Source organism: Corvus moneduloides, chromosome 6 (genome assembly GCF_009650955.1).
Source record: "Corvus moneduloides isolate bCorMon1 chromosome 6, bCorMon1.pri, whole genome shotgun sequence".
In the NCBI taxonomy this organism is placed as follows: domain Eukaryota; kingdom Metazoa; phylum Chordata; class Aves; order Passeriformes; family Corvidae; genus Corvus; species Corvus moneduloides.
Window position 1 is genome coordinate 46,304,887 of NC_045481.1, and position 13,836 is coordinate 46,318,722.

The 13,836-nt window shown below is 49.8% G+C and overlaps 1 protein-coding gene across 1 annotated transcript in view; it reads right to left on the reverse strand.

Annotated features, from left to right (window-relative positions):
• Positions 1-401: 401 nt before the first annotated feature.
• Positions 402-13,836, reverse strand: part of MUC6 (mucin 6, oligomeric mucus/gel-forming) — a gene marked incomplete at its 5' end in the record, with an annotated part of 43,467 nt that continues 30,032 nt past the window's right edge. The window contains 9 exons of the mRNA XM_032113176.1: positions 402-830; positions 2,538-2,640; positions 4,818-5,423; positions 6,176-6,598; positions 7,112-7,531; positions 8,249-8,671; positions 9,193-9,636; positions 10,143-10,565; positions 11,079-11,498. Of these exons, the coding sequence (XP_031969067.1) occupies positions 653-830; positions 2,538-2,640; positions 4,818-5,423; positions 6,176-6,598; positions 7,112-7,531; positions 8,249-8,671; positions 9,193-9,636; positions 10,143-10,565; positions 11,079-11,498 (3,440 nt within the window). The remainder of the gene's footprint in view (positions 831-2,537; positions 2,641-4,817; positions 5,424-6,175; positions 6,599-7,111; positions 7,532-8,248; positions 8,672-9,192; positions 9,637-10,142; positions 10,566-11,078; positions 11,499-13,836) is intronic.

A 13,836-nucleotide genomic window follows, 5' to 3' on the forward strand; every position in this document is an offset into this window, starting at 1 on the left:
TGCTTTATCCCAAAGGTGCTACATGTGTGTGTTAGTTATGCTTCTAGAAATATCCCACCACACTAAGGGTGCTTGTGGAAACCTCACAATTCACTTCATCATGGGTCATGGAGCACCTTACTTTCCAACCCTGTCATCTATGGATGAGCACAAGTCTGTGTCCACCTTCAGAGGAAAGGGAACAGGTCAGTTCCCTTCTCCCACTGAAATAGTGGGGTCTTCCACAGGTCCAAGTTTGACTGTAGTGAACCTAACAGACTATTTTTCAGTTAAAACAGCTGGTCAAATAATGAGAAAGAAGTTAGCAAATTCAGTTCCTTCTACTTTATTTGAACATTGAATTTCTCTTACTGCCCAGTGCGTGGGCCAGGTTTTAGCCTCTGGTTAAATAAATCACCCTGAGGCCAAACAATCTCTTGTCTTTCCTCCTGATCCCCACCCTGTGCCTGTTCTTCATTTCCTCCTCTGCACCCCACCCTGCTTCTGATCAGGAATCATTTGTGGTGGCTCCATGGGCAGTCTGGGCAGCTGCTCAGGCTTGCTGACGGCAAGGCTGTCCTGTGTAATCAGTACAAGAGAACCCAGCAATGAGCTGTGGAAGGATTAACTTGTGATCACTGTTTAATTACAAAAAATGGTATATCAGGTCTGACTAGTGTGTGCAGCTGTCAAAGTTACAAACACAGCCACTAAATGCAATAATTTCTGTGGTGAGCCTTTTTCCAGGGTTATCTGGGTCTTGGCATGGTAGTTGGAATTCCTTCTTAAGAAGTTCACGTGGCCTACAGCAGCCGCATGCTGTGGTAACCATCATCTTCTCAACATCCAGCCTGTGTGGAAGAGAGGGAGAAGCAGTTGGCATTTGTTTAAAGCATTGTAGGCTCACAGCTTTTCAAGTATAGGAACTTTTTTTTTCTGTGGTAGGAGGTTTAGAGGATAGAGCACAGCCCTCCATTGAATGGTTCTGTCATCTGCAGGACTACAAACAGTGCAGGAATTTACTCCATTTTAAGTTCTCATGATACAGAAACTCAGGTGTACTGAGCTGCTGCCTTCGTTTTTAGAACAGGATGGACTTGATGATCCTTGTGGCTCCTTTCCAACTCAGGACAGCCTGTGATTCTATGATCTCATCATCTGTTAGGCCTCAGACCTCACTGGAAAATTGATAGAATTTTATTCCCCTGGTCTCTTTTTGCCCTTCTGAATATTTGTGAAGTAACTAGGGATTAAATTTCTTAAAGTTGTGCACTGGACTACTTACAGTTTACAAAAGGTCTCTTTTGCAGATGCTAAATTGTGTGTGTTCCTTTTGCAGTTCACAGAGGAAGGAAAACCTTTACTCCCTCTGAACAGTTAGTGCTGGAATCTAAGGTGGTGGCTGCATGATGCCAGTTCTGGGTGTGAGGTCAGCTAACAAGGTAGAAGACTTGCACATAATTGTTGAATTCACAGTAACAGAGCACAGGTAGGTGAAGTGAGAGCTTGAAAAGGCAGGTAAGGATTTGAGACTGTCCTTATAGTACTGCAGTTCTTAGGCTTTTCATTCCTGACATATTCAGCCTCCTGCTGGACTTGGTTCTGCCTTTGTCAGTGGGAAGCTGTATCGATAACAGGCCAGAACTCAGGTATGGGAAAATGAGAGTTCAGGAATAAATATTTCTTGGCAAAATCTCAGTGGTTTTAACCACAACTTTCCTAGCAATTGAGACAAACCTTAACTCTAAAAGTCTTCCTCCTGGTTTCACAGCCCTTTTGTCAGCTCTCAGGATACAAGGTCAGTCACTCAGTTTTCAAAATGCTGGGGGACACTTGAATGTGCTTTGAAGGGGACAGCTTTTAGCATCAGGATTAATTTAAATTAGTTCCTGCAAAAGCAAAACCCTCCATTGCTTTCCATTCTTGAATATTGTATTGGCTTGGGTTGTTGGGAATGTAGCTATTTTTCTTCTCCAGTAACTGAACTCTAATACTGCTGCACTGTTTACTTGTATTGAAGCCTTGATTTCCTGTCAAATTCTCCTAATGGGCAGCAGAACTGCACAGGCTCAGCCAGCACCCTTGTAATTATAAAATATACCTGAATTACACTATTCGGAGAATGAGACAACTGAAGTGACATTACTTACCTTAGGTGAAATTTCTTATTTTACCATCTTAGCTATTTGAAAATAGGTATTTGTAGTCTAAACCACCTTTTCAATCTTTAAAAAGCAAACAAAACCAAAATCCCAACCATCAAGACAACAAAAAAACCCCTCCAAACTGGCAGCATTGATGTCTGGCTTTTCTAAAACACAACAAAAACTTAAGGAAGTGAGATGACCTTCCTTGATTAGCTGTAAATCCCTGGGTAATAAATGACCTTATTGTTTCTATTAACTGGTGTATACAGCAACATTGTATATTGCTGGGTGGATTCTAACCACATTTTCCTCCCTGAATTATAAAGGAGCAATAGTTCATAAATTTCCCTACTTACAGATGCCCAAATAAGGAAAACAACTTTAGTACTGTATAGTCTCAGTTATCCTTACTTTGTTGAAGATGGACATGATCCTTCACATCGGCTCAAAGTGACATTTGTGGAACAGCCTTTGTAAGTTATTTCTTCTTCATATTCAACTTCTCTACAACGCTCTGTCAAATGTAAAAAGAAAAAAATTCTGCTATAATTCATCTTGATCTTCTTGATTGACCTTCGTTAGATGCCAAAAGCCTCCGTATTTGGTTTCATGGAAAACCATTCTTACTGCATGAGATAATTAACAAGTCACAAGTGAGTAACACAGCAAGAGAAGGTTTTAAACTGGGCACTGAAGTTGCAGGAGAGGCTTACCTTGGAGGACAACAAAAGAAAAGAACAAAGTTCTTTTTTAAGAAAATAGAAGTTGCTAGAATTACAAATGAGCAAAAAAATCCTGTTAAGAATATAGTACACATTCAGTCCAGCATGGAAAAACTAATCCTCTGCTGAGAACATAGAGATGCAAAGAGGACAACCAGCTGGCTCATTCTGGTAGAATTATTTCTGGTTCATTTTACTTATTTGAAAATTGCTTAATTCACTCATTTTAAGGATATATTTATTTATGGGCAGCCGGAAGTTTACAACTGGCCTTACTAGGGAGAATGTGTAATGCTACGTGTTAGGTAGCAATTATATGTGTCAGTGCTATGTTTTCTCCTGTCTTGGTGCACCACACTAAGCACTTTATGAAGCAGAAAGCTGACTTAAAACACAGGTTTTCCAAGGAGTTGAAAGATAGTGTTTGAAGTTTATATTAAGGAGAACAATGTTGAAAACTATGAAGGCAATTCTTGCACTGCTCACACCTGATCCTTCACAATGATCTTTTAAGCACAGTCAGGTTCCCTGCTTAGAGAAAGGTTATAGATTATTGAACATTATTGCAGGGGAAGCTCAGTTAATGCTGTAGTAGGACTTTGGGATTTTCTTACTGGAAAATAAGACAACTGCTAACTGGGCAGTGAATTAAGATGCTGTATCTGTATCTCGTGAATGCAGCACTAGGAGCTATGCTTAAGTAAAAGTATTTAACTTCTTTTCTTTTCCTGGGTTGAAATATATTGTTAATATTGTGCCAGGCTGAAAAAGTATCAGAATTGCTTAGTTCAGGGCTGAAAAATGCAGAGAAAGGAGAAGAATTTGTCCACAGCTTTCTGAACTGCTGAAATAAATAGTTGCCTTTTAACTGCAAGGAACGAACCTGGTAATGCTGTGGTTGGGAAGGTAATGTCCTGAAGCACTTCTCTTAGGAAAAAAATGGGAACAAAATCCAAAGCAGATCCCCAAAACATAACTATACTGGGGAAAATCCTTCTGCTTTTGAGAGTTCCTACTTGGATCCCCATTCTGTGATGTGGAAATTATGAGGATGAAGGGAAAGCAGGGTCAAAGGAAGTGTGTCAGAAAGAATCCTGCCTCCTTGGGTTAAACTGTTATTTCCCAATGCTCATATAGCCAGTTTGAGGCTCCTTCCTGCTAAAACTGAAACCAGCCTCTTTGGCAGTGCAGCACCTGTGTGACAGCAGGACAAAGGACAGAGACTCTGCATTCAGTTGTTTGCTCTGCAGGGAGGTAATTCTGCCAGGCCTGGTGGCCAAGCTGCCTGACCTGGTCAAGCTGGACTCTGCTCACAAAGTTAACAGTGAAAATGACATGAAAGGCTCAGCTACAGGTGCCTGCATCCTCTAGTGTAGATCCTCAAGTACAACAGTTCCATTTAAAACCAATAGAAAGATGCTGCTTTGTGTGCCTTCCTTTACATGAGGTAGTGTGGAAATTACAGAATGTGGTATTCCTTCAGCCAAATCATATTAGGTGATTAATTGTGCCCAGGAGCCAGAACACATCTCTGTACCCTGACAACTCTGAACACAGTATCTTGCAGAAGAGATACCAAAAATGCTCAATTGTGCAGAGCTAACAGGAAGGCTGCAGGGTAATGAGGGGATAGCCTGTCCCAATAAGAGGTTTCTTACACTGCTTTTTAAGATGACAGAATAAAGGTTCTGTGGCTCTCCTGAAGCACATCCTGTCAGATGCTTTAACTCACGCTCCTTAATATTTAAAATATTGAATAGCAGGGAACCTGGAGGTATGAAATCTAAGAAATCAGACAACAACTTTACAAAAAATAACTGCAGATAGGGCAAAAAGAAAAGGTGGGGCCAATGAGAACAAACAGGGTCTTATCCAAAGGATATGTAAAGAAAACACTCATACACTCATCAAAAAAAAAAGGCATTAAAAGCAAAGCCATGATAAAGGAAATAATATAGAGATACATTACCGTGTGGCACCGTTGATGGCACAACAGAGGACAGGGATGTTGCAAGTCCAGAGGTGAGAGGAGGAGATGATGTCGTACGGGCAGTGGTCAGTGTTGTTGTTTGCAGGGAACTCCTTTCAACCGACTCTGTAGAAGCCGTAGTAATAACGTGGGGAGCAAAGGTAATGGTTGTAGATAAAACAGTTGGGATCAACGCTGGACTGGACTGGGCAGAGATACTGGTAGGGACAGCTAATGAAGATGTTTTGCCATATGGAGTCGATGTGGTGTTTTGGAAGTAAGAATGTGTAGTGCTCTCAGCAGACCTAAATGCGGAAGTAGGAAGGGGTGTAGGCACAGACATAGTGCTGACAGTTGGGGCCAAAGCAGAAGAGAATGGAGACGGGGCAGCTGATGGCAGCCGGGTGCTGAGGGGGCCGCTGGGGGCAGGTGGAGAGCTGGGGTGTGGAGATGCTGTTTCCAGAGGCACTTCTGTGCTGCTTGGTGGGCTGCTCCCTGTGGAGACAGAGGTCTTGGAGGTGCTGCTGATGAAGGTGGTGACCCTGGTCTTATGTGTGGTCAGAGGTGGTGCAACGTGTGGCACAGTTGACTTTCCATGGGTGAAGGCTGCCAGGAGGAAGGCAGAGATAAAATTGAGGATGCCCACCTGGCCACTTCCTCGCTCCCCTTATTCAGACATGGGGAGAAAATCAGAAAAGCTAAAGCAAGAACACGCACACATATCCAGAGAGAGATAGCTTTCAGAAGTGAAGAAACAAACAATTGAAGATAGACCTAGGAGATGCAAAGGCAGTCACTCATCACATACCACCACTCACCAATATCCAGCCAGTCTCCAAGCAATGGCTACGTGGGAGTAACTGCCCTACTCTCCCACTGTAAGGCCTGTCATGATGTTCTGTGGTATGCAGTGTCTCCTTGGCCACTGGCTCTGGGCCAGCTATGCCAGCTGTGTCCCTGATGGGCCTCGTGACCACGCTGTGCCTGCTCCCTGGCTGGCAGAAGCACAAACAGAGGAGGGCCAGATGCTGTGCTGGCACTCCTGAGCAATCACCAAAGCACCTGTGTGCCATCAACACTGGCTGGGACCCACATCTAAACCAGTATCAGGAAACCTGCTGGGAGCAATAATTACCTCCATCCCAAGCAGAGCCAGTGCACAGGCCCAGGACTGCACAAGGGAACCAGGCTGGCCAAAGACAGCGGGAACGGAGGGGTAAGCAGCCAAGCAAATGCAGAATTGGAATGTGGTTTTTGAACAGAATGATGGAGAGGGGGATGGATGGGTAGAGAGACAGAAAAAAGAAGAGCTGGAAAGAGCAAGCAGGAGAAGAAGGATGGCTGGGAAGGACTCTTACCAGGCTGTGAGGAGCTGAGCCATGTTGAGGACACAGTTGAGAAGGGAGAAGAAGCAGGAGATGGCAGCGTGCTGGTTTTGGCTGTGGTGGGTGCAGAGGAGTCTGTTACAGGAAACTCCTTTGGAGCACTGGTGGTAGGGGAAGAGGGCTTGGGCCTCAGGGTTGTAGGTGTAGGCCTGAGGCTGGTGCCTGGAGCTGCTGTGGAGGAGACTGTGGAAGTGGTGGCAGTGGATGGCAGCCGGGTGCTGAGGGGGCTGCTGGGGGCAGGTGGAGAGCTGGGATGTGGAGATGCTGTCTCCAGAGGCACTTCTGTGGAGACAGAGGTCCTGGAGGTGCTGCTGATGGAGGTGGTGGCCGTGGTCTTGTGTGTGCTCAGAGGTGGCACAATGTGTGGCACAGTGGACTGTTCATGGGTGAAGGCTGCTGGGAGGAAAGCACAGGTCAGCTGAGGATGGGGGCCGGAGGGGAAAGCAAAGAAGGTTGGGACAAGCACCATACTGGGGGAATAAGGCCAACTAGAATTTCTGTACTGCACTGTGTATTTGCAGGAAATGGGGATGAGTAGGACTGTGGGTCTTGTCCATAAGCTTCTGCCTAGTTGCTCCCCTAAAAAGGAAGGAAGCAGAGAGGGTGCCTTCCTAAGGGGCAAAATCTCTCTGCTTCTTCCTGGAACAAGGCCCTTTCTGAATGTGCAGGTCCTTCAAGGAATAGGCAATGTGTAAGGACTGCCCTACAAGACTGGAAGGCCATTCTACATGGGAGAGACCTTTTGGGCATGGCCATACCAAGAAACAGCCATACTACTGTGCTGATGTGAAAAGAAATGGGAATGGAGAGCAAAACCTAAAACTGTACAAGCAACCTGCTCTGCTAGGAAAGAAGATGGGAAAAGGGAGAGCAGGGGGAAGCAGCAGGATGGATAAGACAGATCCTTACCAGGCTGTGAGGAGCTGAGCCGTGTTGAGGACACAGTTGAGAAGGGAGAAGAAGCAGGAGATGGCAGCGTGCTGATTTTGGCTGTGGTGGGTGCAGAGGACTCTGTTACAGGAGACTCCTTTGGAGCACTGGTGGTAGGGGAAGAGGGCTTGGGCCTGAGGGTTGTAGGTGTAGGCCTGAGGCTGGTGCCTGGAGCTGCTGTGGAGGAGACTGTGGAAGTGGTGGCAGTGGATGGCAGCCGGGTGCTGAGGGGGCTGCTGGGGGCAGGGGGAGAGCTGGGATGTGGAGATGCTGTCTCCAGAGGCACTTCTGTGGAGACAGAGGTCCTGGAGGTGCTGCTGATGGAGGTGGTGGCCGTGGTCTTGTGTGTGCTCAGAGGTGGCACAACGTGTGGCACGGTCAATATTTTATGGGTGAAGGCTGCCAGGAGAGAAGCACAGGTCAGTTGAGGATGAGGGCAGGAGGGGAAGGCCAAGGATGTGGGCACAAGCCTTGGGTTATATTGTTGGGTGAGAAAAGCCTTATTGCAGTGTGTTTCTGTGGGAAAGATGGAGCACTGGGCTTTTGGTCCTTCCCTCAGCCTCGGCATCTTGCTTAGACCCAGTCAGGGCCAATGTCTGCCTGGCACTGGTGTGGTGACCTTGTCTGGATGCAAAATTCCCACCTGGCCACTGGCTCACTCCCCCTCCTTAGGAAAGAGGAGAGAAATGGGAAAAGGAAAAACCTCCACGTGTCTGGGTGGAGACACTTTAGAGAACTAAAGAATCTAAAGGAAAAACAAACCTACCCATGAGATGCAAAGCAGTCACTGACCACTGGCCAGTGCCCAGCCAGACTTGAAGCAATGGCTGCTTGGGAAAAACTGCCCACCTCTCCCACAGTACAGCTCATCACTGTTCAACATGTGGAAGGACTTCTTTACATTGAGTGGCAGAGCACTGGAACAGGCTGCCATGGAAATCATGGAATCTCCCTCTCTGGAGATATTCAGAACACATCTGGACATGTTCCTGTGTCACCTCCTCTAGGTGACCCTGCTGTGGGATGGATGTTGGACTGGAAGATACCTAGACATCCATTCCAACCTTAACAATTCTATGATTCTTTGAGGAGAAGGTGCATAGGAGTGGGTCTTACCAGGCTGTGAGGAGCTGAGCCGTGTTGAGGACACAGTTGAGAAGGGAGAAGAAGCAGGAGATGGCAGCGTGCTGGTTTTGGCTGTGGTGGGTGCAGAGGAGTCTGTTACAGGAGACTCCTTTGGAGCACTGGTGGTAGGGGAAGAGGGCTTGGGCCTCAGGGTTGTAGGTGTAGGCCTGAGGCTGGTACCTGGAGCTGCTGTGGAGGAGACTGTGGAAGTGGTGGCAGTGGATGGCAGCCGGGTGCTGAGGGGGCTGCTGGGGGCAGGGGGAGAGCTGGGATGTGGAGATGCTGTCTCCAGAGGCACTTCTGTGGAGACAGAGGTCCTGGAGGTGCTGCTGATGGAGGTGGTGGCCGTGGTCTTGTGTGTGCTCAGAGGTGGCACAATGTGTGGCACAGTGGACTGTTCATGGGTGAAGGTTGCTGGAAGAAAAGCACAGGTTAGTTGAGGATGAGGGTGGCAAAAGTAGGAAATGCAGGTGGTCAGAGGCCTCAGATCTAGGATATAAGCAAAACCAGCAGTGCTGTGCTGCACTGAGTGTTTCTGGGAAAAAGGGAACACTTGTACTGTGGGTCCTGTCTACAAGCTGCTGTCTGGATTGTCTCCTAGAAAGGGAGGAAATGGATACAGTAGCTTCCTACAGAACAGATCCCTCTAGCTGTTCTTGGAAGAGCACCCTGTCTGGATATGCATGTGTCCCTTCAGGCAGTAGGCAGAGCTTAAGAACAGCCCTCTCTGAGGCTAGCAGGCCAGGCTCCAAGGCACAGACCAGTGCCCCAGAGCCATAACAAAGTAGGGCCATACTGGTGTTCCAATGCAGAAAGAATGAGGAATGGTGAGTAAAAACTAAAACAGCTCTGCAAAGCAGCCTGTATGGCTGGAAAGGAAGAAGGGAAAAGGGAGAGCAGGGGGAAGCAGCAGGATGGCTAGGAGGGAGTCTTACCAGGCTGTGAGGAGCTGAGCCATGCTGAGGACACAGTTGAGAAGGGAGAAGAAGCAGGAGATGGCAGCGTGCTGGTTTTGGCTGTGGTGGGTGCAGAGGACTCTGTTACAGGAGACTCCTTTGGAGCACTGGTGGTAGGGGAAGAGGGCTTGGGCCTCAGGGTTGTAGGTGTAGGCCTGGGGCTGGTGCCTGGAGCTGCTGTGGAGGAGACTGTGGAAGTGGTGGCAGTGGATGGCAGCCGGGTGCTGAGGGGGCTGCTGGGGGCAGGGGGAGAGCTGGGATGTGGAGATGCTGTCTCCAGAGGCACTTCTGTGCTGCTTGGTGGGCTGCTCCCTGTGGAGACAGAGGTCTTGGAGGTGCTGCTGATGGAGGTGGTGGCCGTGGTCTTGTGTGTGGTCAGAGGTGGTGCAACGTGTGGCACAGTTGACTTTCCATGGGTGAAGGCTGCCAGGAGGGAAGCATGGGTCAGCTGAGGATGAGGGCAGGAGGAGAAGGCCAAGGAGGTTGGCCAAAGGCCCGGAATGGGAGCACAAGCACGCTGCACTGGGCTGTTCTGGGAAAGAGGGAGAAGTGGGACTATGGGTCCTGCCCTATAGCTGCCCTCTTTTTGCTCACATAAAAAGGGAGGAAAATGACATGCTCTTTCCCACAGGCAAGATGCCTCTTGCTCTTCCTGGAAGAGGACGCTGTGTGGATGTGCATGTCTCCCTTCAAGGAAGCAGCAGAGCATTAAGGTCTGGCCACTCTGGGCCTGACATGCTGGGCAGTGTGGGGGTGACAGAGCCCCAGGGCCATACCAAATGACAACCACCTCACACTGCTGATGCAAAAAGAAGTGGGAATGGAGAGCAAATTTAAAGGAAATGTGCAAGTGGTCTGCACTGCTAGAAATGAGGAAGGGAAAAGAGAGAGCAGGGGGAAGCAGCAGGATGGATAAGACAGATCCTTACCAGGCTGTGAGGAGCTGAGCCATGTTGAGGACACAGTTGAGAAGGGAGAAGAAGCAGGAGATGGCAGCGTGCTGGTTTTGGCTGTGGTGGGTGCAGAGGACTCTGTTACAGGAGACTCCTTTGGAGCACTGGTGGTAGGGGAAGAGGGCTTGGGCCTCAGGGTTGTAGGTGTAGGCCTGGGGCTGGTGCCTGGAGCTGCTGTGGAGGAGACTGTGGAAGTGGTGGCAGTGGATGGCAGCCGGGTGCTGAGGGGGCTGCTTGGGGCAGGTGGAGAGCTGAGATGTGGAGATGCTGTCTCCAGAGGCACTTCTGTGGAGACAGAGGTCCTGGAGGTGCTGCTGATGGAGGTGGTGGCCGTGGTCTTGTGTGTGCTCAGAGGTGGCACAATGTGTGGCACAGTGGACTGTTCATGGGTGAAGGCTGCTGGGAGGAAAGCACAGGTCAGCTGAGGATGGGGGCCGGAGGGGAAAGCAAAGAAGGTTGGGACAAGCACCATACTGGGGGAATAAGGCCAACTAGAATTTCTGTACTGCACTGTGTATTTGCAGGAAATGGGGATGAGTAGGACTGTGGGTCTTGTCCATAAGCTTCTGCCTAGTTGCTCCCCTAAAAAGGAAGGAAGCAGAGAGGGTGCCTTCCTAAGGGGCAAAATCTCTCTGCTTCTTCCTGGAACAAGGCCCTTTCTGAATGTGCAGGTCCTTCAAGGAATAGGCAATGTGTAAGGACTGCCCTACAAGACTGGAAGGCCATTCTACATGGGAGAGACCTTTTGGGCATGGCCATACCAAGAAACAGCCATACTACTGTGCTGATGTGAAAAGAAATGGGAATGGAGAGCAAAACCTAAAACTGTACAAGCAACCTGCTCTGCTAGGAAAGAAGATGGGAAAAGGGAGAGCAGGGGGAAGCAGCAGGATGGATAAGACAGATCCTTACCAGGCTGTGAGGAGCTGAGCCGTGTTGAGGACACAGTTGAGAAGGGAGAAGAAGCAGGAGATGGCAGCGTGCTGATTTTGGCTGTGGTGGGTGCAGAGGACTCTGTTACAGGAGACTCCTTTGGAGCACTGGTGGTAGGGGAAGAGGGCTTGGGCCTGAGGGTTGTAGGTGTAGGCCTGAGGCTGGTGCCTGGAGCTGCTGTGGAGGAGACTGTGGAAGTGGTGGCAGTGGATGGCAGCCGGGTGCTGAGGGGGCTGCTGGGGGCAGGGGGAGAGCTGGGATGTGGAGATGCTGTCTCCAGAGGCACTTCTGTGGAGACAGAGGTCCTGGAGGTGCTGCTGATGGAGGTGGTGGCCGTGGTCTTGTGTGTGCTCAGAGGTGGCACAACGTGTGGCACGGTCAATATTTTATGGGTGAAGGCTGCCAGGAGAGAAGCACAGGTCAGTTGAGGATGAGGGCAGGAGGGGAAGGCCAAGGATGTGGGCACAAGCCTTGGGTTATATTGTTGGGTGAGAAAAGCCTTATTGCAGTGTGTTTCTGTGGGAAAGATGGAGCACTGGGCTTTTGGTCCTTCCCTCAGCCTCGGCATCTTGCTTAGACCCAGTCAGGGCCAATGTCTGCCTGGCACTGGTGTGGTGACCTTGTCTGGATGCAAAATTCCCACCTGGCCACTGGCTCACTCCCCCTCCTTAGGAAAGAGGAGAGAAATGGGAAAAGGAAAAACCTCCACGTGTCTGGGTGGAGACACTTTAGAGAACTAAAGAATCTAAAGGAAAAACAAACCTACCCATGAGATGCAAAGCAGTCACTGACCACTGGCCAGTGCCCAGCCAGACTTGAAGCAATGGCTGCTTGGGAAAAACTGCCCACCTCTCCTACAGTACAGCTCATCACTGTTCAACATGTGGAAGGACTTCTTTACATTGAGTGGCAGAGCACTGGAACAGGCTGCCATGGAAATCATGGAATCTCCCTCTCTGGAGATATTCAGAACACATCTGGACATGTTCCTGTGTCACCTCCTCTAGGTGACCCTGCTGTGGGATGGATGTTGGACTGGAAGATACCTAGACATCCATTCCAACCTTAACAATTCTATGATTCTTTGAGGAGAAGGTGCATAGGAGTGGGTCTTACCAGGCTGTGAGGAGCTGAGCCGTGTTGAGGACACAGTTGAGAAGGGAGAAGAAGCAGGAGATGGCAGCGTGCTGGTTTTGGCTGTGGTGGGTGCAGAGGACTCTGTTACAGGAGACTCCTTTGGAGCACTGGTGGTAGGGGAAGAGGGCTTGGGCCTGAGGGTTGTAGGTGTAGGCCTGAGGCTGGTACCTGGAGCTGCTGTGGAGGAGACTGTGGAAGTGGTGGCAGTGGATGGCAGCCGGGTGCTGAGGGGGCTGCTGGGGGCAGGGGGAGAGCTGGGATGTGGAGATGCTGTCTCCAGAGGCACTTCTGTGGAGACAGAGGTCCTGGAGGTGCTGCTGATGGAGGTGGTGGCCGTGGTCTTGTGTGTGCTCAGAGGTGGCACAATGTATGGCACAGTGGACTGTTCATGGGTGAAGGTTGCTGGAAGAAAAGCACAGGTTAGTTGAGGATGAGGGTGGCAAAAGTAGGAAATGCAGGTGGTCAGAGGCCTCAGATCTAGGATATAAGCAAAACCAGCAGTGCTGTGCTGCACTGAGTGTTTCTGGGAAAAAGGGAACACTTGTACTGTGGGTCCTGTCTACAAGCTGCTGTCTGGATTGTCTCCTAGAAAGGGAGGAAATGGATACAGTAGCTTCCTACAGGACAGATCCCTCTAGCTGTTCTTGGAAGAGCACCCTGTCTGGATATGCATGTGTCCCTTCAGGCAGTAGGCAGAGCTTAAGAACAGCCCTCTCTGAGGCTAGCAGGCCAGGCTCCAAGGCACAGACCAGTGCCCCAGAGCCATAACAAAGTAGGGCCATACTGGTGTTCCAATGCAGAAAGAATGAGGAATGGTGAGTAAAAACTAAAACAGCTCTGCAAAGCAGCCTGTATGGCTGGAAAGGAAGAAGGGAAAAGGGAGAGCAGGGGGAAGCAGCAAGATGGCTAGGACGGAGTCTTACCAGGCTGTGAGGAGCTGAGCCATGCTGAGGACACAGTTGAGAAGGGAGAAGAAGCAGGAGATGGCAGCGTGCTGGTTTTGGCTGTGGTGGGTGCAGAGGACTCTGTTACAGGAGACTCCTTTGGAGCACTGGTGGTAGGGGAAGAGGGCTTGGGCCTCAGGGTTGTAGGTGTAGGCCTGGGGCTGGTGCCTGGAGCTGCTGTGGAGGAGACTGTGGAAGTGGTGGCAGTGGATGGCAGCCGGGTGCTGAGGGGGCTGCTGGGGGCAGGGGGAGAGCTGGGATGTGGAGATGCTGTCTCCAGAGGCACTTCTGTGCTGCTTGGTGGGCTGCTCCCTGTGGAGACAGAGGTCTTGGAGGTGCTGCTGATGGAGGTGGTGGCCGTGGTCTTGTGTGTGGTCAGAGGTGGTGCAACGTGTGGCACAGTTGACTTTCCATGGGTGAAGGCTGCCAGGAGGGAAGCATGGGTCAGCTGAGGATGAGGGCAGGAGGAGAAGGCCAAGGAGGTTGGCCAAAGGCCCGGAATGGGAGCACAAGCACGCTGCACTGGGCTGTTCTGGGAAAGAGGGAGAAGTGGGACTATGGGTCCTGCCCTATAGCTGCCCTCTTTTTGCTCACATAAAAAGGGAGGAAAATGACATGCTCTTTCCCACAGGCAAGATGCCTCTTGCTCTTCCTGG